Source organism: Schistocerca nitens, chromosome 5, assembly GCF_023898315.1.
Source record: "Schistocerca nitens isolate TAMUIC-IGC-003100 chromosome 5, iqSchNite1.1, whole genome shotgun sequence".
Classification (NCBI taxonomy): Eukaryota; Metazoa; Arthropoda; class Insecta; order Orthoptera; family Acrididae; genus Schistocerca; species Schistocerca nitens.
In genome coordinates, this window is record NC_064618.1 from 757,538,050 (window position 1) to 757,562,053 (window position 24,004).

The 24,004-nt window shown below is 41.7% G+C and overlaps 1 protein-coding gene across 1 annotated transcript in view; it reads right to left on the reverse strand.

The window, feature by feature from the left end:
- Positions 1-24,004, reverse strand: part of LOC126260704 (uncharacterized) — a 46,795-nt gene that overhangs the window by 14,131 nt on the left and 8,660 nt on the right. Inside the window, exons 2-3 of the mRNA XM_049958039.1 lie at positions 21,446-21,753; positions 1,271-1,504 (exon numbers count right to left, since the gene is read on the reverse strand). Of these exons, the coding sequence (XP_049813996.1) occupies positions 1,271-1,504; positions 21,446-21,753 (542 nt within the window). The remainder of the gene's footprint in view (positions 1-1,270; positions 1,505-21,445; positions 21,754-24,004) is intronic.

A 24,004-nucleotide genomic window follows, 5' to 3' on the forward strand; every position in this document is an offset into this window, starting at 1 on the left:
TGTGTTCTTTTTTCCATTTCCAGGAGTGTATAAAAGCAGACAGAATCCCAGATATGTAACATGCTACCCTCCTGATGTCTCCTGAATGAACATTGGTGCGTTAATGAGCTATGTAGCTGGCTGTTCAGTGAGCAACTAGTGCGCTACAGACTGAATGAATTTACGTTCACAAAAACCGTGAGATTAAACCTCTTACTCAGTTCATCACGCACGAAATTTAATCACTGAACAACGAGGAAAAGACAGGAAAAGATAAACATTTAACTTGCCGCTCTGTAGATGTATATCAGCCGAGAGCTAATGCCTGACTGAGTGGCTTACTAAACGAACAGACGCTTTCCTCCAAAACAAAACAAAACAAATGCGCAAGTACTGCGCTACAGACTGAATGAATTTACCCTTACAAAAACGTAAGATTAAACCTCTTAAACAGAACAACACGCACGAAATATAATACTAGCAAAAGACAGAAAATGATAAACACTTAACTTACTCTATGGATGTATATTACCCGCAACCTGTGACCTGTGTGAAGTATGTATTATTACTGATTAAGCTTTTTACCAATATCTGTAAAATTGTGTATTTCAATGTCATGGATCATAACTAAATATTTTTAGCGTAAAGAAATATTAATTACGTCAGTACGAGCTTTTCCCAGAAGGTTTTGGATTTTCCCAGTCAGGCACAGAGTTTTAATCTGCCAGGATGTTCCATTAAGTAATTTAATTACATTCCTGTAGCTATCACTGTATTTAATTTGCACGCTCATCTACTTCAAGCGTAATACATTATTCATCAGACACTTGTTCAAATGGTTCAAATGGCTGTGAGCACTATGGGACTTAACTGCTGAGGTCATCAGTCCCCTAGAACTTAGAACTACTTAAACCTAACTAACCTAAGGACATCACACACATCCATGCCCGAGGCAGGATTCGAACCTGCGACCGTAGCGGTCTCGCGGTTCCAGACTGTAGTGCCTAGAACCGCTCGGCCATTCCGCCCGGCAACACTTGTCTGATCTAAGACTCTGTAAATTTCGCAGTTTTAGATTACCTTTTGTATCACAAATTTATCATGCTACAGTCGATTCTGAACTATGCCCAGTGTACAATTTGTAAAGTGTTATGAAGATGCAAAACCATGTAATATTGTAAATGTTCTACAATAAAATTTTGCAAATAAAAATCAAATTTTTTCTTAGCTAGTCTTACAATAATCCAGAAATTCGTCTGTTAATGGGAAAGATGCCGTGTTGTAAATGTACCTGGTAGGCAGGTGGCTCCGTGAAGGAGAACGGGTACCAGACGACGGTGGGGAAGCCACTCTGGCTGCGACACTCTGTAGTGGAACAGCTCTGCACTCGCAACATAGGCTGCACTTCCCAGGCCACGTACAAACATAGTCCCATCCACGCTTGCATTAGAGAAATCCAGCGGCCTCTGCGTGCACACTCGCCAAATACGAACGCCTTTTCTCGCTCAAATGTGCTTCCATAGCGCTGAAAAATCGCCGTAATCGCTACCTTAATAGCAACATTTACAATAATTTATACAACTAAAAAAAACAACAAAAACTAGGGTAGCTGGCATTAAGTGTACATCACAAGCCGTGCAAAGTGCCGTGGGGTTTAAGGCAACGTATTGCATGATCTGGTAGTAAGGGGATCAAAACGCAATATGGGAACTTGGAGCTAGGTTTCTGTGTTTTCACTAAATAGATTAAGACAAATACGGAGAGTGGCTGATTTTCCTCCCAGCTTTGACCTAACCATCCACCTTTACCCTCCACTGTAGTCGACGGGACGCTAAAAGCTAGTACTAAATGATTAAATATAATCATCCATCTAAGAAAATCAAAGGGAAAGTGAGATATCTGGCGTCTACAGGTTACTTAGCAACCTTTACTTTAAGTCTAGCTCTATTATTTTTACAAAATCGAAAACTGAACTGAGCTACTGCAAGTGCTTTAGAACTAAAAGAAGTCCCTCGAAATTTGTAACACAGAAGTGTATTTGGCTCTTTCATTGCACAATTATATAGCTTTGTGTTACGAATTTTGTGAAACATACTTTCGCTGTTGACTACAAATGAAGAAAATGTTTGAACTAAGAGAGTTTCTGGTATATGTCGAGACTAGGTTATGGTATTTCAGAAGAGCATAACAATACAATTGAGATCAGCTGCTATGTCGCCATGGCATATGGAATGGTTCTTTGAGTCACGTGACTAGGACATCTTCAGAACTTGCAGTGTCTGTCACCGTGACGGCCAAGCGCGGACCCGACAAGAAGCGCGATTTCAGTGCAAACCGGTCGCTATTAATCAAGGGTTCCCGACAACTAAACACTACTACATCTCCGAAGTAGTACAAATACCGAACTTTCCGCTTGTCACCTAGTCAGGATGTAGTGTTACCTTCATCTGAGGAAATCAGCGGCCGCCAGACCAAATTACTGTACGCAACGAGTTGCAGGGACCGGGTTCACGACAACCTATCGTTCGTTGTGACAGCACCTGATAAACCAGCCATAGCGCAGCAAACCAGCTTCCTATTCAATGGCGGACAACAGCTGTTGGTGAGCCACCACACTTTCTAAAACCCGTAAATATACCTCAGCTCGCCACACATCACCCATTGTTACGATTACACAATTGCATTGCAGTAGAAGCAGCGACATCCATAAAATATTTGCGAGCATGGTTAAGGAGATGAAACTAATCGCAGGCAAGGTAGATGCCAGACATATTCATTGGAAGAATTGTCAGGAAGTGCAGTCCAGCCATAAAGGAGGCAGTTTACAAGAACCTCATTGGACCAATGATAGAACAGATTGAGGAAATAGAGAAGAATGAATGAAGAGTATCGCGTTTTGTATCAGGTTCATTTAGTCGGTACGAGAGCGTTGGGGAGATACTCACAAGGGAACCTCCCCATCGCACCCCCCTCAGATTTAGTTATAAGTTGGCACAGGGATAGGCCATGAAAAACTGAACACAGATCAATCGAGAAAACAGGAAGAAGTTGTATGGAACTATGAAAAAAATAAGCAAAATATACAAACTGCGTAGTCCGTGTGCAAGATATGTCACATTAAGTTATCTGTTCACTGAGGAGCACCGTGGTCCCGTGGTTACCGTGAGCAGCTAGGGAACCGAAGGTCCGTGGTTCAACCCTCCCTCGAGTGAAAAGTTTTAATTTTTTATTTTCAGACAATTATCAAAGTTCATGCACTCAGACATGATCAACTTTGCTCTCCAAAATTCCAGGACATGTTCAGATTTGCTTGGACACATGCAGGATTTGACGGTCTACACACGGAAAAGCTTGAAAACGTTAAAAACGTTTGTTTCGACAGAACACAGGGAAAACTGTGCGACTGTGAAACTGTTGCATTCATTTGTTGCCGTTTATGCGACAAACTCAATGTTTTCATCACTTTTTTGGGAGTGATTATCACATCCACAAGAAAACCTAAATCGGGCAAGGTAGAAGAATCTTTTTACCCATTCGCCAAGTGTGCAAGTTAGGTGGGTCGACAACATATTCCAGTAATGTGACGCACATGCCGTCACCAGTGTCGTATAGAATATTTCAGACGTGTTTTCCTGTGGAGGAATCGGTTGACCTATGAATTTGCGATCAAATGTTTTCGGTTCCTATTGGAGAGGCACGTCCTTTCGTCTACTAATCGCACGGTTTTGTGGTGCGGTCGCAAAACACAGACACTAAACTTATTACAGTGAACAGAGACGTCAATGAATGAACGGTCAGATCGTAACTTTGCGAAAATAAAGTAAGTAAAAGTTTTGCTCGAGGGAGGACTTGAACCAAGGACCTCTCGTTTCGCAGTTGTTCACTCTAACCACGGGACCACGGCGCTCTTCATGTTATGTAGTCCTAGATGTTGGATATGTTACACTTGGACTACTCAGTTTTTATATTTTGTTTATTTTTTCATAGTTCCACACAACTTCTTCCTGTTTTCTCGATTGATCTGTGTTCATTTTTTCAAGGCCTATCGACTGTGTCAATTTATAACTAAATCTGAGGGGGGTGCGATGGGGAGGTTCCCTTGTCAGCTAACGTCAGTGGCGTACGCGGAAGGAGAGGCGTTCTGCATCACGGCGTGCTTTACTGTTAAAATTCCGAGAGCGTACGTTCCTGGAAAAGTCAAGCAATATATTGCTAATTTCTGTGTGTATCGCGTGAAAAGACCATGAACATAAAGTCGGAGAGATTCGAGCAGGCACTGAAACTTCCAAACAATCACTATCCCCGAAACGTTTACAATTGGAACAGGAAAGGGAGAAGTGACAGTACTACATAAAATACCCACCGCCACACAGAGTAAGGTGACTTGCATAGTATATACGTAGATGTAGATAAAGTAGTCACAAGATAAGCATGGGTTGCATGAACGCTGCCACTGGATGCTAGGAGCATGGGACTGATAAGCTGCGCTGTACATTGGTGCTTAAAATGACGGGGTAAGAGTTTGTCGAAAAGTACCTGGACGAGAGACGTAAGCACGGGATGAAATGAGACGTGAAGCAACTGATACGTGCACCATCAACTTCCTCTGGCGAACGATACAGTAACCGACCGAATGATGTACGTTGGTTTACGCTCCTGCAGCACTTCAGATGGGATAAGAGAGTGCAACTCTTCATCTTTCTTGGTGACGAAATGGTTTTAGAAACTATCGATGCAGATAAGAATGCTTGTGTAATACCTTCCTCCCCTCTCTTGAGAGCCCACTCAATGAAGAGCAAAAAATGTCAAATGGTTGTAAAAATTCGTGCAGTTGCAAATTTTTGTACAATGCTAGGAAGGAGTGCCATGAACAACATGCGAGGTAATTATGTGCTTAGGGAGAGCCGGCTGGAGAAGGGAGGAGGGGCCTAGAGGCTAGTCACGTGAGGAAAAGTGGGTCGCTGGATTGTGGTCACCTACTTCCTCCCTTCTTAAGGAATGCGAACAGAAGAGCGAGGAGACGAGTCTCCACTATCTATACCCCACTACGTCACAAGAAGAAACTACAGGATGTTTCACAAAATCAACTCGACTCTTCCACAGCGTACCTTATTACTCACTTTTGACGCATTGTGCGGATGCGATCGGTGGTTTTTATTTTCCACAAAGTGTGTTGACACAACACTGAATACATATACGAGTTACTAAAAATACTACTCAAAGATAAACATTTTGAAAAATTCTCCATAAATCTCTGCGCACTGTTCTACACTGCTAGAGATGAATCGATTACCTGTCGTCCTGTATGGTATTTGTAGCGTTCTTCAGTGAAATCTAGTGGCTAGCGTTGCTGCCTCTGGATCCCGGGTTCGATTCCCGGCCGGGTTGGGGATTTTCTCTGCCCAGGGACTCGGTGTTTGTGTTGTCCTCATCATTTCATCATAATCATCATTCCTGACAGTGGCTAGATTCGACTACGAAAGAAATTGGTATGTGTAAAAATTGTGACTTTGTTTGGGCGCTGATGACCGCGCAGTTGAGCACCCCACAAACCAAACATCATCATCATCATCATCATCCGCGATAGGCGACTTTCCCCATGGGTGCTGCTTTCTTTTCATTTTACAGATAGACTGTACTTCCCCACCATTTCCTGTCTAGTTCTCATAGATGAGTAGACAAAATAACATTACAGAGCCGATCTTTATGTAGTGGAATTATTTTCTGTTTATTAGCTGAGTACTTATTTGCAGTTGTTATGTGAGCTTTTATGTAAAATACGTTTGTATAAACAATAGTTAAGAAGTGCTTAATTTGTAAGTGTGATGTAATCGATGACCCGTGTAGTATCGGTGGGAAAGGAATTGGATTGGTAGATACGGTACCCTGCTGCTGTCAGTTTTTGACAGTGTATTGCATAGCTTTCATACTATTTGTAATCACTTTGTGATGAATTAATGAATGACTAGAAAGTTACTCCACCTGTCTAAATATTACTGTTACTGGAGACAGCATCGGTTTCTTCTAGTCAGAAACAGCTTGTATTTGCAGAATGGGCTGTATCGTATGAAGCCACAGTATATCTCACAATACAGGTATCAATATGTCTGACGAAATAGGATTGATGATGTTCAAGTCTAGAACGGTGATCTTCTATAATGCATTGCTTGCGTTACACGAAGTATGTGAAGTTCCATAACTTCTTCCGTTGCAGAAGCAGCCATCATATTCCTCTGTGCCTCTTCAGATGTGAGAAGAGCTGAGGCTGGAGTGATGCATTTGATATCCCTCATGGTATGAGAAATATTCCAGCTACCGATAGTGGGAGTAATAGACAGCTGATAGCTCCAACTGGCTAGCTTTTAACATAGTAGCTTACTTAACAATTGCAATGCAAATAAGTACTCACTTAATAAAATGAAAAAAACTCCATTATATGAACACGAACCCACTGAAGATATTTGGACTGCTCACGTAAGACAAATGTTTTGAAGGTGTAGTCTGTTCTTAGACTGAGCAGCAAGAAGTGCTCATGTTTGGGGAAGTTACCTTTCCCAAAAGAACGCTTCTGCTGTCGTACAGGACGACTAAGAAATAATTTCCCTTCTAGCAGTGTAGAACAGAGTACAGTGATTTACCTAGAACCCATGCATATGCTTTCTTGCTTTACTACTATTTATAACTTATCACTGTATTCCATGTAGCGCAGGGCGAGCTGTAACAGAGTCGGTATCTCTTTGTGAAACACCCTGTAGTTGCACCTTTTGACGTAGTGGGATAGTGAGATTTGAGACTCGCCTGCTCGCCCTTCAGTCTGCGGGCCTATGAAGTAGGAAAGTGCGTGATCACGATCTGGCAACGCACCCGTTCTGAAGTTTCTACGGTCCACCCCGCCCCTCTTCTCTCCATCCTGTTACACCTCATACCACAGTATATCCCTTAATACGGCTGTACCGCACTTAGATGTGGTACAGAGGTTTAATATTTATTCTTAAGCCATTTTAGTTAACAGTTAACATTAATATCATAACATTAAAACACAATTTTTAATAATCTCTCATTTTTCGTTCCCTGCAACGCGGAAAATACAGTATTACTGCTTAAGAAGAAATTAATATGAGGTTCTCCGTACGAAATTTAGTGTGGTTTAATTGTATACTGCAAAATCTTTTCTAGCAGCTTCGATTTTCGAGTTAGTCAGGAAAAATATAAAAAGTGAACTTTAAACGCGTTCCCACCCACCCACTCACACAAAAAATGTTTGTTTGCTCATGCCGTTAACCCCTATACACGATTTTTACGCTGATTTTTCTTTGTTGCCTGGACTATAAAGTCACCTCATGTCAAAGTACGACCGAGCTCCAGCCAATGACGTTGAATTGCGGGCGGCGGTTGAGAGGTATGTATCAGGGTGCCTCTCTAACGCCTTTGTTGTACAGTGTGGAGTACATGCCTTGACGTGAGATGCTACTAGGAACATACCCTAATCAGCTGCTCCTGAGCGGAGAAACTAATGTAAATATTCAAAATACAGCGAAGAGTTTAAATATTTAGGAGATTTTAGATACAATATAAGACTACAAACATCGATAGTGGACTAAAGGATTAGAATTAAGAGTAATCAATAGACCAATTACGAATATCTTAAACAAGAATGGCATCTGTTTGAATACAAAAAAAACCACTCTACTACAATGAATAGGACAGAACGTTTGTATGCATGGGACTACAAGCCAGTTAATTATAAACTGGACAGAACAGAGCCACAGGAAAGAAGTGAAGAAGAATGGTTACGGTTCATCGTTTCTCAGTGACGACGTCAAGAGGGACAGAGATCAACGAGGAAGGACATCGACGGTGTCCGTTTCAAACGAACTATCCCAGAATTCACCTAAAGCGAACAACCTCGTTGGTCAGATGGTGATATAAATCGCAATTTGAACCGCCGTCTTCCCGAATAGGAGTTCATTGTCCTAAGACGGGAAACAGGATCGTAATGAAACAAAATGAGTGCACTATTACGTGGGCAGAAATAACGAATTACGTTTTATTCACTGTGTTTATTTGCGTTGGACCGTCTTCACTTTTGGTTTTAGGCTGATAGGGCGAAACAGACATAAACAATCTTATTTGTATATGTGCTCACTGTCTCGATGTTTTCCGAAAGAAAACGTTGTAGCCTGCAAAATGTTTCCTTTATCTGCTGCTATTGGCAAATTCCCACTGTGAAGCCATTATCAATCATATACCTGGTGTTTATAACTAAAGTGCAGCTACTGACTGAGGTCCAGTGTGGATTGTAATTATGGAATGACGCGGAGGTCCAATTTGGGCTCTAATTATCGCATTGCAGCGAAACTTGGTAGATATGCTAATGCGTTAATGCGGAACTTTTTTACGCTAGAAAGAAATTGTTCCTGCTTTGTTCAGCAGGTGCAAATCTGGCGTTGTACAACATTTCGTAGATGTCTCCGGTGCTCATATCGAACAAACTGTGTAAGCTGTGGCTAATAATAAAATCACTTGTTTGACCTTTTCTGTCCACGTCCCTTTCCTAATACGTTACATATGAAGACATTTCTATACCTCTTTCTTGCATTCACAGAGACATATTTGCACTTGGCGGTCAAAAATGGCACTTTTTTTACGTAAGTCGGTTTTTTTACGTAAGTCGGTTCCGCTTTATCTCATTAGAATATCTAACGAGTTTCGCTACCATATGACAATTCCAGCCCACACTGGACCTTTGTGGGTAGCTGAACTTTAATAGTGTCTCTGTGCCTGCTACGGAATGCCGCATGGAAATACTATGTATGTACATGATAATGACGTCACAGTCGTAACTGGCCAATAACAGCAAATAAAGGAAATATTTTATACCCTAAAACGGATAACGTTTTCTTTCGAAAAATAGTCATAAGCCGTATTCCACAAAAGTCAATCAATGAGAACTACTAAGTGATTACTGTCTTCTGCAGCGAATCGTTATCCACTATACTAGGACTACCACTCAACATCAACAGAAGAGGTAACATGAACGAAGACGGAAGCGCTCCTTCACACCAGCACGACCACTTGTAAGTAGGCTGTTTAGGTTTTTTTATTGGTAACGCCACCTCAGTATGAAAATCACTGGCTGTGCCGTGTGCAGTCTGTGGCTGCTTTGCATTGTTGTAATACTCGCCATTGTAGTGTTAGGCAGCTGGCTGCGAACAGCGCGTAGCGTTGCGCAGTTGGAGGTGAGCCGCCAGCAGTGGTGGATGTGGGGAGAGAGATGGCGGAGTTTTGTAATTTGTCATGAACTGCTATATATATGATGATATCAAGGTAAATACATTGTTTGTTCTCTATTAATATCTTTCATTTGCTAACTATCCCTATCAGTAGTTAGTGCCTTCCATAGTTTGTATCTTTTATTTAGCTGGCAGTAGTGGCACTCGCTGTATTGCAGTAGCTTGAGCAGCGAAGATTTTTGTGAGGTAAGTGATTTGGGAAGGGTATAGTTTAATGTTAGTCAGGGCCATTCTTTTGTAGGGAATCTTGAAAGTCAGATTGCGTTGCACTAAAAATATTGTGCGTCAGGTTAAGCACAGTCTAGTAAAATTGATAAAAGGGGACGTTTCATAATTTATTCTGATCTTTTATGTATCTACTTATGTCATAATTCCTGTAACACTGTTGTATATGTTATTTTGATTCTTTTGTAAAGCCTGTACTACAAATGTTATCTGTATTGTTATGTTCTTTAATGATGTATTTTGTACCTTTGTAATTGTATTCTTATGTTATAAAATTGTAATTGACACCAGTTCATCATATTATTAACTTGTAAGTTACATTTCACTGCACACGTTTCTGTTGGTCATAGTATATGGACAATATGTGAGAAGTAGGGACTGTTAGTGTTTGTATGTGTGTTAATAATTCAGCAAGGGACTGGATAACAGCATTGCTGGTTCTAAGGACAATTCCAAAAACTTTGTGAGTGCACAAGTGGTGGTTATGGACTCGCTATATTATCCGCAAGACACTTCAATTGTGATTGTGCACCTGCACAGTCACAACGGATGGCTGCTGGCCGTCTCTACGAGGACTACAGTGGGTCTACGTCGTTGCTGACTCACCAGTACCATAATCTCTACAAGGACTACAGTGGGTCTACATCTTTGATGATCCATCAGTACCATTATTTCTACAAGGACTGCAGTGGGTCTGCGCCTCTGGTGGCCCACCAATACCGTAATCTCTACCAGGACTACAGTGGGTCTGCTCTGTGATGACCTACCCACCAATACTCTTCAAAACTTCGACTGACTCTGTGGTGGGTTTGCTCTGTTGTGGCCCATTACCTGTCAGCATGTCAAGAGTCAGCACTGTCTTTCCGTTGGAAGGACAACGCTACTTCATCAAGACTGCATGGAAATCCACTACTTCCGTGTGTATTTTCTTTTACTGCTCAGACTTTGAGAAAAACACTGCTATTTTATCGTCATGAACGATCAGGACTGTCTTTATGGACTGTGAGACAATTTGAGCTTTTGACCAACATTGTATCAATAAGTGTGTGCATTTGATTTCTTTGTTATTGTAATTGTGAAAAAAAATTTTAACAAATATGTATTGGCCAATGCCCAAAGAAATTTTGTAAAATTTTTTGTGGGTAGCATGGGGGCTATGTAAGTAGGCTGTTTAGGTTTTTTTATTGGTAACGCCACCTCAGTATGAAAATCACTGGCTGTGCCGTGTGCAGTCTGTGGTTGCTTTGCATTGTTGTAATACTCGCCATTGTAGTGTTAGGCAGCTGGCTGCGAACAGCGCGTAGTGTTGCGCAGTTGGAGGTGAGCCGCCAGCAGTGGTGGATGTGGGGAGAGAGATGGCGGAGTTTTGTAATTTGTCATGAACTGCTATATATATGATGATATCAAGGTAAATACATTGTTTGTTCTCTATTAATATCTTTCATTTGCTAACTATCCCTATCAGTAGTTAGTGCCTTCCATAGTTTGTATCTTTTATTTAGCTGGCAGTAGTGGCGCTCGCTGTATTGCAGTAGCTTGACCAGCGAAGATTTTTGTGAGGTAAGTGATTTGGGAAGGGTATAGTTTAATGTTAGTCAGGGCCATTCTTTTGTAGGGAATCTTGAAAGTCAGATTGCGTTGCGCAAAAAATATTGTGCATCCGGTTAAGCACAGTCTAGTAAAATTGATAAAAGGGGACGTTTCACACACACACACACACACACACACATATATATATATATATATATATATATATATATATATATATATATATATATATATATATATATATATCACACACACACACAAACAGAGTGAGAGAGAACCAACTATAATAACACTAGTCAATAGACATTTTGCATCTGGAATGTGATACATCAACAAGTATGTACTTTGGTGTGTAGAATCCAAACATACCTCTCAAAATGTGCCATTTTTGACGTTTCAATTGTTTTTATTTTTCGTATTTAGTATTTCGCTTTTAGCTGTTCTTCTGTTTTGATGTTTAATTGTTTATTTTTGATTTGCAGAGGAGAGCTAGAAGATCTACAAATCGTCAGTAAATGGTTGGTATGGTAATCCAGTGGTGTGAAAGAGATCGTCAGTGAGTGTTTCCTGTGAAAGATAGTGCAAACGTTTTGTGTTTAAAACTTACACTAAGAAAAACGGCAATTAGTAAATCTCGTTGCTGTCTAAACCACCCGGACAACTTGTGTTATGTGTGTGGGATTTCACTCCAAAAGCCCAAAGAAAACCAATCACTGATTTGGTTAAGAAGGCATAGAAACTGTATTTTGATTGTCCTGTTGGTGTTCAAGATAAAAATTTTGCACCTCATATTTCCTGCATAACCTGTACTACAACCTTAACCTAGTGATTGAACAGAAAACGCTGACCCATGCCATCGCTGTTCCGATGGTGTGGTGTGAGCCTAATGACCATTATTCAGACTGTTACATCTGCCTCCCTCCAAAACCATGGACCTTGCCGTTGGTGGGGAGGCTTGTGTGTCTCGGCGATACAGATAGCCGTACCGTAGGTGCAACCACAACGGAGGGGTATCTGTTGAGAGGCCAGACAAACGTGTGGTTCCTGAAGAGGGGCAGCAGCCTTTTCAGTAGTTGCAGGGGTAACAGTCTGGATGATTGACTGATCTGGCCTTGTAACACTAACCAAAACGGCCTTGCTGTGCTGGTACTGCGAAAGGCTGAAAGCAAGGGGAAATACAGCCGTAATTTTTCCCGAGGGCATGCAGCTTTACTGTATGGTTAAATGATGATGGCGTCCTCTTGGGTAAAATATTCCGGAGGTAATATAGTCCCCCATTCGGATCTCCGGGCGGGGACTACTCATGAGGATGTCGTTATCAGGAGAAAGAAAACTGGCGTTCTACGGATCGGAGCGTGGAATGTCAGATCCCTTAATCGGGCAGGTAGGTTAGAAAATTTAAAAAGGGAAATGGATAGGTTAAAGCTGGATATAGTGGGAATTAGTGAAGTTCGGTGGCAGGAGGAACAAGACTTCTGGTCAGGTGACTACAGGGTTATAAACACCAGCTCAAATAGGGGCAATGCAGGAGTAGGTTTAATAATGAATAGGAAAATAGGAATGCGGGTAAGCTACTACAAACAGCATAGTGAACGCATTATTGTGGCTAAGATAGATACGAAGCCCATGCCTACGACAGTAGTACAAGTTTATATGCCGACTAGCTCTGCAGATGACGAAGAAATGTATTATGAAATAAAACAAATTATTCAGATAGTTAAGGTAGACGAAAATTTAATAGTCATGGGTGACTGGAATTCGTCAGTAGGAAAAGGGAGAGAAGGAAACGTAGTAGGTGAATATGGATTGGGGCTAAGAAATGAAAGAGGAAGCCGTCTGGTAGAATTTTGCACAGAGCATAACTTAATCATAGCTAATAGTTGGTTCAAGAATCATGAAAGAAGGCTGTAAACATGGAAGAAACCTGGAGATACTGACAGGTTTCAGATAGGTTATATAATGGTAAGATAGAGATTTAGGAACCTGGTTTTAACTTGTAAGACATTTCCAGGTGCAGATGTGGACTCTGACAACAATCTGTTGGTTATGAACTGTAGATTAAAACTGAAAAAACTACAAAAAGGTGGTAATTTAAGGAGATGGGACCTGGATAAACTGAAAGAACCAGAGGTTGTACAGAGTTTCAGGGAGAGCATAAGGGAACAATTGACAGTAATGGGGAAAGAAATGCAGTAGAAGAAGAATGAGGGATGAAGTAGTGAAGGCAGCAGAGGATCAAGTAGGTAAAAAGACAAGGGCTAGTAGAAATCCTTGGGGAACAGAAGAAATACTGAATTTAATTGATGAAAGGAGAAAATATAAAAATGCAGTAAATGAAGCAGGCAAAAAGGAATACAAACGTCTCAAAAATTAGATCGACAGGAAGTGCAAAATGGCTAAGCAGGGATGGCTGGAGGACAAATGTAAGGATTTAGAGGCTTGTCTCACTAGGGGTAAGATAGATATTGCCTACAGGAAAATTAAAGAGACCTTTGAAGAAAAGAGAACCACTTGTATGAATATCAAGAGCTCAGATGGAAACCCAGTTCTAAGCAAAGAAGGGAAATCAGAAAGGTGGAAGGAGTATATAGAGGGTCTATATATGGGCGATGTACTTGAGGACAATATTATGGAAATGGAAGAGTATGTAGATGAAGATGAAATGGGAGATATGATACTGCGTGAAGAGTGTGACAGAGCAATGAAAGACCTGAGTCGAAACAAAGCCCCGGGAGTAGACAACATTCCATTAGAACTACTGACAGCCTTGGGAGAGCCAGTCCTGACAACACTCTACCATCTGGTGAGCAAGATGTATGAGACAGGCGAAATACCCTCAGACGTCAAGAAGAATACAGTAATTCCAATCCCAAAGAAAGCAGGTGTTGACAGATGTGAAAATTACCGAACGATCAGTGTAATAAGTCACGGCTGCAAAATACTAACGCGAATTCTTTACAAACGAATGGAAAAACTAGTAGAAGCCGACCTCGGGGAAGATCAGTTTGGATTCCGTAGAAATATTGGAACACGTGAGGCAATACTGACCCTACGACTTATCTTAGAAGCTAGATTAAGGAAAGGCCAACCTACGTTTCTAGCATTTGTAGACTTAGAGAAAGCTTTTGACAATGTTGACTGGAATACTCTCTTTCAAATTCTGAAGGTGGCAGGGGTAAAATACAGGGAGCGAAAAGCTATTTAGAATTTGTACATAAGCCGGATGGCAGTTATAAGGGTCGAGGGGCATGAAAAGCAAGCAGTGGTTGGGAAGGTAGTGCCTCTCCCCAATGTTATTCAATCTCTATATTGAGCAAGCAGTGAAGGAAACAAAAGAAAAATTCGGAGTAGGTATTAAAATCCATGGAGAAGAAATAACAACTTTGAGGTTCGCCGATGACATTGTAATTCTGTCAGAGACAGCAAAGGACTTGGAAGAGCAGCTGAACGGAAAGGACAGTGTCTTGAAAGAAGGGTATAAGATGAACATCAACAAAAGCAAAACGTGGATAATGGAATGTAGTCGAATTAAGTCGGGTGATGCTGAGGGAATTAGATTAGGAAATGAGACACTTAAAGTAGTAAAGGAGTTTTACTATTTGGGGAGCAAAATAACTGATGATGGTCGAAGTAAGGATATAAAATGTAGACTGGCAATGGCAAGGAAAGCATTTCTGAAGAAGAGAAATTTGTTAACATCGAGTATAGATTTAAGTGTCAGGAAGTCGTTTCTGAAAGTATTTGTATGGAGTGTAGCCATGTATGGAAGTGAAATATGGACGATAAATAGTTTGGCCCCCCCATGAACCATGGACCTTGCCGTTGGTGGGGAGGCTTGCGTGCCTCAGCGATACAGATGGCCGTACCGTAGGTGCAACCACAACGGAGGGGTATCTGTTGAGAGGCCAGACAAACATGTGGTTCCTGAAGAGGGGCAGCAGCCTTTTCAGTAGTTGCAGGGGCAACAGTCTGGATGATTGACTGATCTGGTCTTGTAACATTAACCAAAACGGCCTTGCTGTGCTGGTACTGCGAACGGCTGAAAGCAAGGGGAAACTACAGCCGTAATTTTTCCCGAGGACATGCAGCTCTACTGTATGATTAAATGATGATGGCGTCCTCTTGGGTAAAATATTCCGGAGGTAAAATAGTCCCCCATTCGGATCTCCGGGCGGGGACTACTCAAGAGGACGTCGTTATCAGGAGAAAGAAAACTGGCGTTCTACGGATCGGAGCGTGGAATGTCAGATCACTTAATCGGGCAGGTAGGTTAGAAAATTTGAAAAGGGAAATGGATAGGTTAAAGTTAGATATAGTGGGAATTAGTGAAGTTCGGTGGCAGGAGGAACAAGACTTTTGGTCAGGTGATTACAGGGTTATAAATACAAAATCAAATAGGGGTAATGCAGGAGTAGGTTTAATAATGAATAAAAAAATAGGAGTGCGGGTTAGCTACTACAAACAGCATAGTGAACGCATTATTGTGGCCAAGATAGACACAAAGCCCATGCCTACTACAGTAGTACAAGTTTATATGCCAACTAGCTCTGCAGATGATGAAGAAATAGATGAAATGTATGACGAGATAAAAGAAATTATTCAGGTAGTGAAAGGAGACGAAAATTTAATAGTCATGGGTGACTGGAATTCGTCAGTAGGAAAAGGGAGAGAAGGAAACATAGTAGGTGAATATGGATTGGGGGGAAGGAATGAAAGAGGAAGCCGCCTTGTAGAATTTTGCACAGAGCATAACTTAATCATAGCTAACACTTGGTTCAAGAATCATGAAAGGAGGCTGTATACATGGAAGAAGCCAGGAGATACTGACAGGTTTCAGATAGATTATATAATGGTAAGACAGAGATTTAGGAACCAGGTTTTAAATTGTAAGACATTTCCTGGGGCAGATGTGGATTCTGACCACAATCTATTGGTTATGAACTGCAGATTGAAACTGAAGAAACTGCAAAAATGTGGTAATTTAAGGAGATGGGACCTGGATAAACTAAAAGAACCAGAGGTTGTAGAGAGTTTCAGGGAGAGCATAAGGGGACAATTGACAGGAATGGGGGAAAGAAATACAGTAGAAGAAGAATGGGTAGCTCTGAGGGATGAAGTGGTGAAGGCAGCAGATGATCAAGTAGGTAAAAAGACGAGGGCTAATAGAAATCCTTGGGTAACAGAAGAAATATTGAATTTAATTGATGAAAGGAGAAAATATAAAAATGCAGTAAATGAAGCAGGCAAAAAGGAATACAAACGTCTCAAAAATGAAATCGACAGGAAGTGCAAAATGGCTAAGCAGGGATGGCTAGAGGACAAATGTAAGGATGTAGAGGCTTGTCTCACTAGGGGTAAGATAGATACTGCCTACAGGAAAATTAAAGAGACCTTTGGAGAGAAGAGAACCACTTGTATGAATATCAAGAGCTCAGATGGAAACCCAGTTCTAAGCAAAGAAGGGAAGGCAGAAAGGTGGAAGGAGTATATAGAGGGTTTATACAAGGGAGATGTACTCGAGGACAATATTATGGAAATGGAAGAGGATGTAGATGAAGACGGAATGGGAGATAAGATACTGCGTGAAGAGTTTGACAGAGCACTGAAAGACCTGAGTCGAAACAAGGCCCCGGGAGTAGACAACATTCCACTAGAACTACTGATGGCCTCGGGAGAGCCAGTCATGACAAAACTCTACCATCTAGTGAGCACGATGTATGAGACAGGTGAAATACCCTCAGACTTCAAGAAGAATATAATAATTCCAATCCCAAAGAAAGCAGGTGTTGACAGATGTGAAAATTACCGAACTATCAGTTTAATAAGTCACAGCTGCAAAATACTTACGCGAATTCTTTACAGACGAATGGAAGAACAGGTAGAAGCCGACCTCGGGGAAGATCAGTTTGGATTCCGTAGAAATGTTGGAACACGTGAGGCAATACTGACCTTACGACTTATCTTGGAAGAAAGATTAAGAAAAGGCAAACCTACGTTTCTAGCATTTGTAGACTTAGAGAAAGCTTTTGACAATGTTGACTGGAATACTCTCTTTCAAATTCTGAAGGTGGTAGGGGTAAAATACAGGGAGCGAAAGGCTATTTACAATTTGTACAGAAACCAGATGGCAGTTATAAGAGTCGAGGGGCATGAAAGGGAAGCAGTGATTGGGAAAGGAGTGAGACAGGGTTGTAGCCTCTCCCCGATGTTATTCAATCTGTATATTGAGCAAGCAGTAAAGGAAACAAAAGAAAAGTTCGGAGTAGGTATTAAAATTCATGGAGAAGAAGTAAAAACTTTGAGGTTCGCCGATGACATTGTAATTCTGTCAGAGACAGCAAAGGACTTGGAAGAGCAGTTGAACGGAATGGACAATGTCTTGAAAGGAGGATATAAGATGAACATCAACAAAAGCAAAACGAGGATAATGGAATGTAGTCAAATTAAGTCGGGTGATGCTGAGGGAATTAGATTAGGAAATGAGACACTTAAAGTAGTAAAGGAGTTTTGCTATTTAGGGAGTAAAATAACCGATGATGGTCGAAGTAGAGAGGATATAAAATGTAGACTGGCAATGGCAAGGAAAGCGTTTCTCAAGAAGAGAAATTTGTTAACATCGAGTATAGATTTAGGTGTCAGGAAGTCGTTTCTGAAAGTATTTGTATGGAGTGTAGCCATGTATGGAAGTGAGACATGGACGATAACTAGTTTGGACAAGAAGAGAATAGAAGCTTTCGAAATGTGGTGCTACAGAAGAATGCTGAAGATAAGGTGGGTAGATCACGTAACTAATGAGGAGGTATTGAATAGGATTGGGGAGAAGAGAAGTTTGTGGCACAACTTGACTAAAAGAAGGGATCGGTTGGTAGGACATGTTTTGAGGCATCAAGGGATCACAAATTTAGCATTGGAGGGCAGCGTGGAGGGTAAAAATCGTAGAGGGAGACCAAGAGATCAATACACTAAGCAGATTCAGAAGGATGTAGGTTGCAGTAGGTACTGGGAGATGAAGAAGCTTGCACAGGATAGAGTAGCATGGAGAGCTGCATCAAACCAGTCTCAGGACTGAAGACCACAACAACAACAACACAAATAGTTTGGACAAGAAGAGAATAGAAGCTTTCGAAATGTGGTGCTACAGAAGAATGCTGATGATTAGATGGGTAGATCACATAACTAATGAGGAGGTATTGAATAGAATTGGGGAGAAGAGGAGTTTGTGGCACAACTTGACTAGAAGAAGGGATCGGTTGGTAGGACATGTTCTGAGGCATCAAGGGATCACCAATTTGGTATTGGAGGGCAGCGTGGAGGGTAAAAATCATAGAGGGAGACCAAGAGATGAATACACCAAACAGACACAGAAGGATGTAGGTTGCAGTAGGTACTGGGAGATGAAGAAGCTTGTACAGGATAGAGTAGCATGGAGAGCTGCATCAAACCAGTCTCAGGACTGAAGACCACAACAACAACAACTTCTGTCTCACAAATATTTCGGGACATTCAAGCAAAACTAGACATAAAATAAAGTATCCAAATGTATCTTCAGTGCATTTGCTTGTGCCCCATGATGAGGGGTTGCCTGTTGCTGTCTGTAACTTGAAAGCCACGGAAACAGACACCATGTCAAGTGAATCAGACGTTATTGAACATGTAGAAGAGTACTGCCCTCAATGTCATGACACTTCGCCTCAGCTCTTTAATAAAAAGGAACTGAACGATTTGGTTCGCGATCTAAAACTTTCGAAATAGCAAGTTGAATTCTTGGGGTCGAGACTGCAACAATGGAACCTTCTAGCTTCAGGGACAAAAATTTCCTGTTTCAGATCAAGAGGTGTTTCCTTCGTTCAATATTTTGATATGCAGAATTCAATGTGTGTATGTAGAGATGTCAATGGTATGATGATGCAGCTAGGCGTGCAACATAATCCACAGGAGTGGTGACTATTTATTGACTCCAGTAAAACCAGCTTGAAAGCGGTGCTACTACATAATGACAAAAAATGGCTCTGAGCACTATGGGACTTAACTTCTGAGGTCATCACTCCCCTAGAACTTAGAACTACTTAACCTAACTAACCTAAGGACATCACACACATCCATGCCCGAGGCAGGATTCGAACCTGCGACCATAGCGGTCGCGCGGTTCCAGACTGTAGCGCCTGGAACCGCTCGGCGACCTCGGCCGTCACATAATTACAATGCATTCCCATCGGAACCTTTGGCTTACACAGTAGATATGAAAGAAACTTATGAAACCATGGCTTTTCTGCTAGAGGCAATCAAATATAAGGATCATGAATGGCAGCTTTGATGTGATTTAAAAGTTATTGCACTCCTTACAGGTTTACAGGCTGGATTCATGAAATACTGCTGCTTTTTGTGCCTTTGGACAGCCGTGACACCAAGAAGCACTATAGAGTCAAGGAAGTCATATATTCCTGGAAATGTAAATGTGAACAATACCCCATAGGTTGAGCCTGATAAAATCATTTTGCCTCTCCTTCATATCATGTTGGGCACTATCAAGAACTTTGTAAAAGCTCTGGATAAAGAAGGTGAGGCCTTTAATCACTTAAAAGAAAAGTTTCCCAAATTAAGTGAGGCAAAGCTGAAAGAGGGTATATTTGTTGGACCACAAATAAGAAAATTGCTGAAAGATACAACCTTTGATGCCAAAATCACGGATATCCAATTAGCTGCTTGGTCTTCTTTTAAAGCAATTGTGAAGGGCTTTTTTGGTAACAGAAAAGGCAAAAACTATGTTAACATTGCGAATGATCTGTCGGACAGCTCTAAGAACATGGTGTAGAATTTCGCTTAAAAATCACTTTTAACATTCTCACCTTGATTTCTTCCCGGAAAATTTGGGAGGCGTGAGGGATGAGTGTGGTGAACGCTTTCACCAACATTCTTACAATGGAACACCGTTACCAAGGCCATTGGAACGCTTCGATGATGGGTGACTAATGCTGGGTTCCTGTTAGGGATAGTTATGAAACGACAAACAAAAGAAGAGTTCCGTCGTCGCATTTTCCAAAAACCAAAGACCTTAAGGATGAAAATATCTCCTGAACTAATTTCGACCTTTAATTGGCATCATGCCCATATACACATACAAAATAATATTTATTTCAAACGTTCTGAATGTGTATTTTTGTTTGACTTAATTGTGTCAATTTTCGCTATTACCATTTTTTTATTCTGCTGTGTATGTAGGAAATGTGACATAGAGAAAAACTGATTTTACCAGTGTATTCAGCACCCCAAAATTAGGTAAATACACTCTTTTACAAACCTAATTCAGGAAAAATGTTTAAATTTGTAAACTAGTGTAATTACACTCCACTGATTTCGTCCTTATGCCTAAATTGCATTGCGAAAATTTAACTAAGATTAGAGATAAATGTAAATGTCGTGTGACTAGGACCGTTCACCGGGTGCAAGTCTTTTGATCTGACGCGACTTCGGACTTGCGCGTCGAGGGGGAAGAAATGTTGATGTTTAGGACAACACCACACCCAGACCCTGACCGGAGAAAATTTCCGACCCAGCCGGGAACCGAATCCGGGCCCTTAGGATTGACATTCTGTCGCGCTGACCACTTATTTTTTTAATGTTATTTTGTTCGTTTCCGTTCGTTGTATCTGCTCGGGGCGGACGTCGCAAGACACCCGTTTCAGTTCGTCGTTGATCCATTAACTCAGTTTTTTTTATTACAGAGGGCAGCTTACCCTCTGACCGAACACGCTGAGTTACCGTGCCTGCGTCCACTCAGCTACCAGGGGCGGACAGATTACAATGATAAACAGCAACAAAAGTACACCAGTATAAACGATGGCAGACAGAGAGATACACAACCAAATACTGAGAGAAGCTAAATTTATTCCAAATTATTTGTGATATTAACTATTGCACAACTGGCAGTGCGCACAGCTCTGAGAACCAGCTCTTTATTAGATTTGGGTAGGTTAATTTTGGTCAGATGGTGGTTACAGAAACCAAAACCTATCACTACCAATTGAATTAAAAGAAATTTCTATTTGTTAATATTGTTTCTTATATAAAGCGATTGTCGCTGAAGTTCCAACATGGTACCAAATTTTAAAAAATATTTCATAAAACACTGATCCTTTAATTAAACGTTTCATTTTGCACTCTACTGCAGATACGCGATTCAAGACATGAGTAAACATATCTCAGTGGCTGCTATGCGCTTCTGGATCAGTATCGTCCAAAAACTATTGTAATGGGGACGCTTCTGGTTCTATACATAATGCTAACTATTTTCGCTAGCAGAAACTTATTAAATAGCAACAAACGGAAAGCAGCTGCTAAGAAACACCCGTGTGATGGAGCAGCAGGCAGCGCCACACAGTTGACAACCAGTAGTGACTAACCTCCATACATCTGTCGAGATTCTCGACGAGTTCGTCTGTTAAGCGACGCATCTTGAGGAGGATCACCAGTTTGAAGATAGCCAGGATGTAGACGAAGGTGACACAGACGCTGTTGGTGATGCTGATGATATCGCCCCAGAAGTGCAGAATGGCGGAGACCTGGGTAACCACGAACACCACCAGCGAAACCACGATGAACGCACAGTAGCATCCGTAAACCGCCTGCACCACACCGCCACTCCCTGGTGTCCAGGCACCAGCCGCGCGGAGAAGCCGCAGCTGTACCCCAAATTCTGTTCGAAGCCGCGCTGGCAAACAGAAAAGATACTACCACTAAACTTTTACCAACACATTACTTACATACATACATTGTAAAAGACACACTTTGAATTTCAGGCTGATATAAAGTCGTAAAACATTGTCGAACAATTGGACAAGGTGTTTCTTCACCATCATCGACCGCAAGTAGTCTTCTTACCACCACGTCGATAAGGAATGTTTGAAGGTAAGCCACTGACAATTGATTGTCAGTGTCACCTAGTAGGAGCACGAGGTACGTAACTTACCGGCAATCACTGAAATATCGTTATGGCTCGTAAGGCGTTTACAGATAGTTTAGACAGTGAACTTCCCCTATGAGGTCAGTCCCAATATGTACAAATGGTTCAAATGGCTCTGAGCACTATGGGACTTAACATCTGAGGTCATCAGTCCCCTAGACTTAGAACTACTTAAACCTAAGTAACCTAAGGACATCACACACATCCATGCCCGAGGCAGGATTCGAACCTGCCACCGTAGCAGCAGCGCGGTACCGGACTGAAGCGTCTAGAACCGCTCGGCCACAACGGCCGGCACCAATACGTTCAGCTTTTTGTGAGATTCTGAGACAGGTTTTGCTGCAGTTTTAACAAAATATATCCTAACACCCTTTCAGAAACGAGATGTTGATTCATCCAATGTTAGTATTCTTGAGAACGTTAGCATGCGAGGAGTTGGGAGTTGTGATGTGCGACACAAAAGAAACATAACGTGTCATCCACAAAAGATAAATTAATTTTATGTAACAAGTTGTACAAACTACACCTGTCAAAATCCTGAATAACCATATTTTGTAGTGAAACGTCCCCTTAGAAAAATTTATGAATGACTGTGGTGATAAACCTCTTACGTTATTTGATTTTCAAACAAGTGAGCAGAACTGAACTTACTCAGACATTTCTCTCTTTACTTATTCTGATCAACACTAAACTGACACGCAATATTTTTAGGGCAAAGCAATCTGACTTTCAATAATCTCTACAAAAGAATGGCCCTGACTAACAATAACCTATACCTTTCATGAATCACTTACCTCACAAAAATCTTCGTTACTTGAACTACTGCAATACAGCGAGCGCCAATACGGCCAGCTAAATGAAAGATTCTAACTACTGAAGGCACTAACTACTGATAAACACACTTAGCAAATGAAAGATTTTAATAGAGAACAAACAATGTATTTACCTTAATAGTGTTCAAAAATCGTTCATGACATCCAGTCATACAAATTTACTCTTTCTGGCGCTCTCAAAACTCCGCCATCTCACTCCCCACATCCACCACTGCTGACGGCTCACCTCCAACTGCGCAACGCTTCGCGCTGTTCACATCCAACTGCCCAACACTACAATACCGAATATTTCAACAATGCCAACCAGCCACAGACTGCACACAGCACAGCCAGTGATTTTCATACAGAGCGTTGCGTGGCGTTACCAATATGAAAACCTAAACAGCCTACTTACAGCAGTGCTGGACGTTCAGGAAGAGAGTCAGTGAGGTACCAAGAGGGATGTAGAGCCATGCCCATTTCAGTGCCGTGGCCAGCTGCGCTAGGTTTCCGGTTGAGGGTCCATGGCGCGAATATCCCGATCGAAGTCGTTCCACAGATTCTCGCCGGCCGCGGTGGTCTAGCGGTTCTAGGCGCTCAGTCCGGAGCCGCGCGACTGCTACGGTCGCAGGTTGGAATCCTGCCTCGGGCATGGATGTGTGTGATGTCCTTAGGTTAGTTAGGTTTAAGTAGTTCTAAGGGACTGATGACCATAGATGTTAAGTCCCATAGTGCTCAGTGCCCAACCTAACAGATTCTCGACTGGGCTTAGATCCGCAGAGTTTGATGGTCAGGGCAGTAGTGTAAACTCATCCTGGTGCTGTTCAAACCCCATCACGTACACTGCGAACTGTATGACAAGTTGAATTATCCTGATGGTAGATATCATCGTGCCGAGGAAAAACAAACTGCATCCAGGAGTGTACATAGTCCCTATGGATAGTAAACACTTTTGTTGATCATCTGTCCCTTCCAGAATGACGAGATCACCCAGGTAATGCCACCAAAACATTCCCCATAGCAGGACGCTCCCTTATGGTTGCAGTGAGATTGTTTTGAGCCATTTCACGCCGTACTCACCAACGGCCATCCGTCCGGTGGAGCTTAAGAAGTGAATCTGAAAATGTCACCGGTCTGCACTCAGTGAACTCCAGTTGCGGTACTGGCGTGCAAAGTCCGGCCTTCGT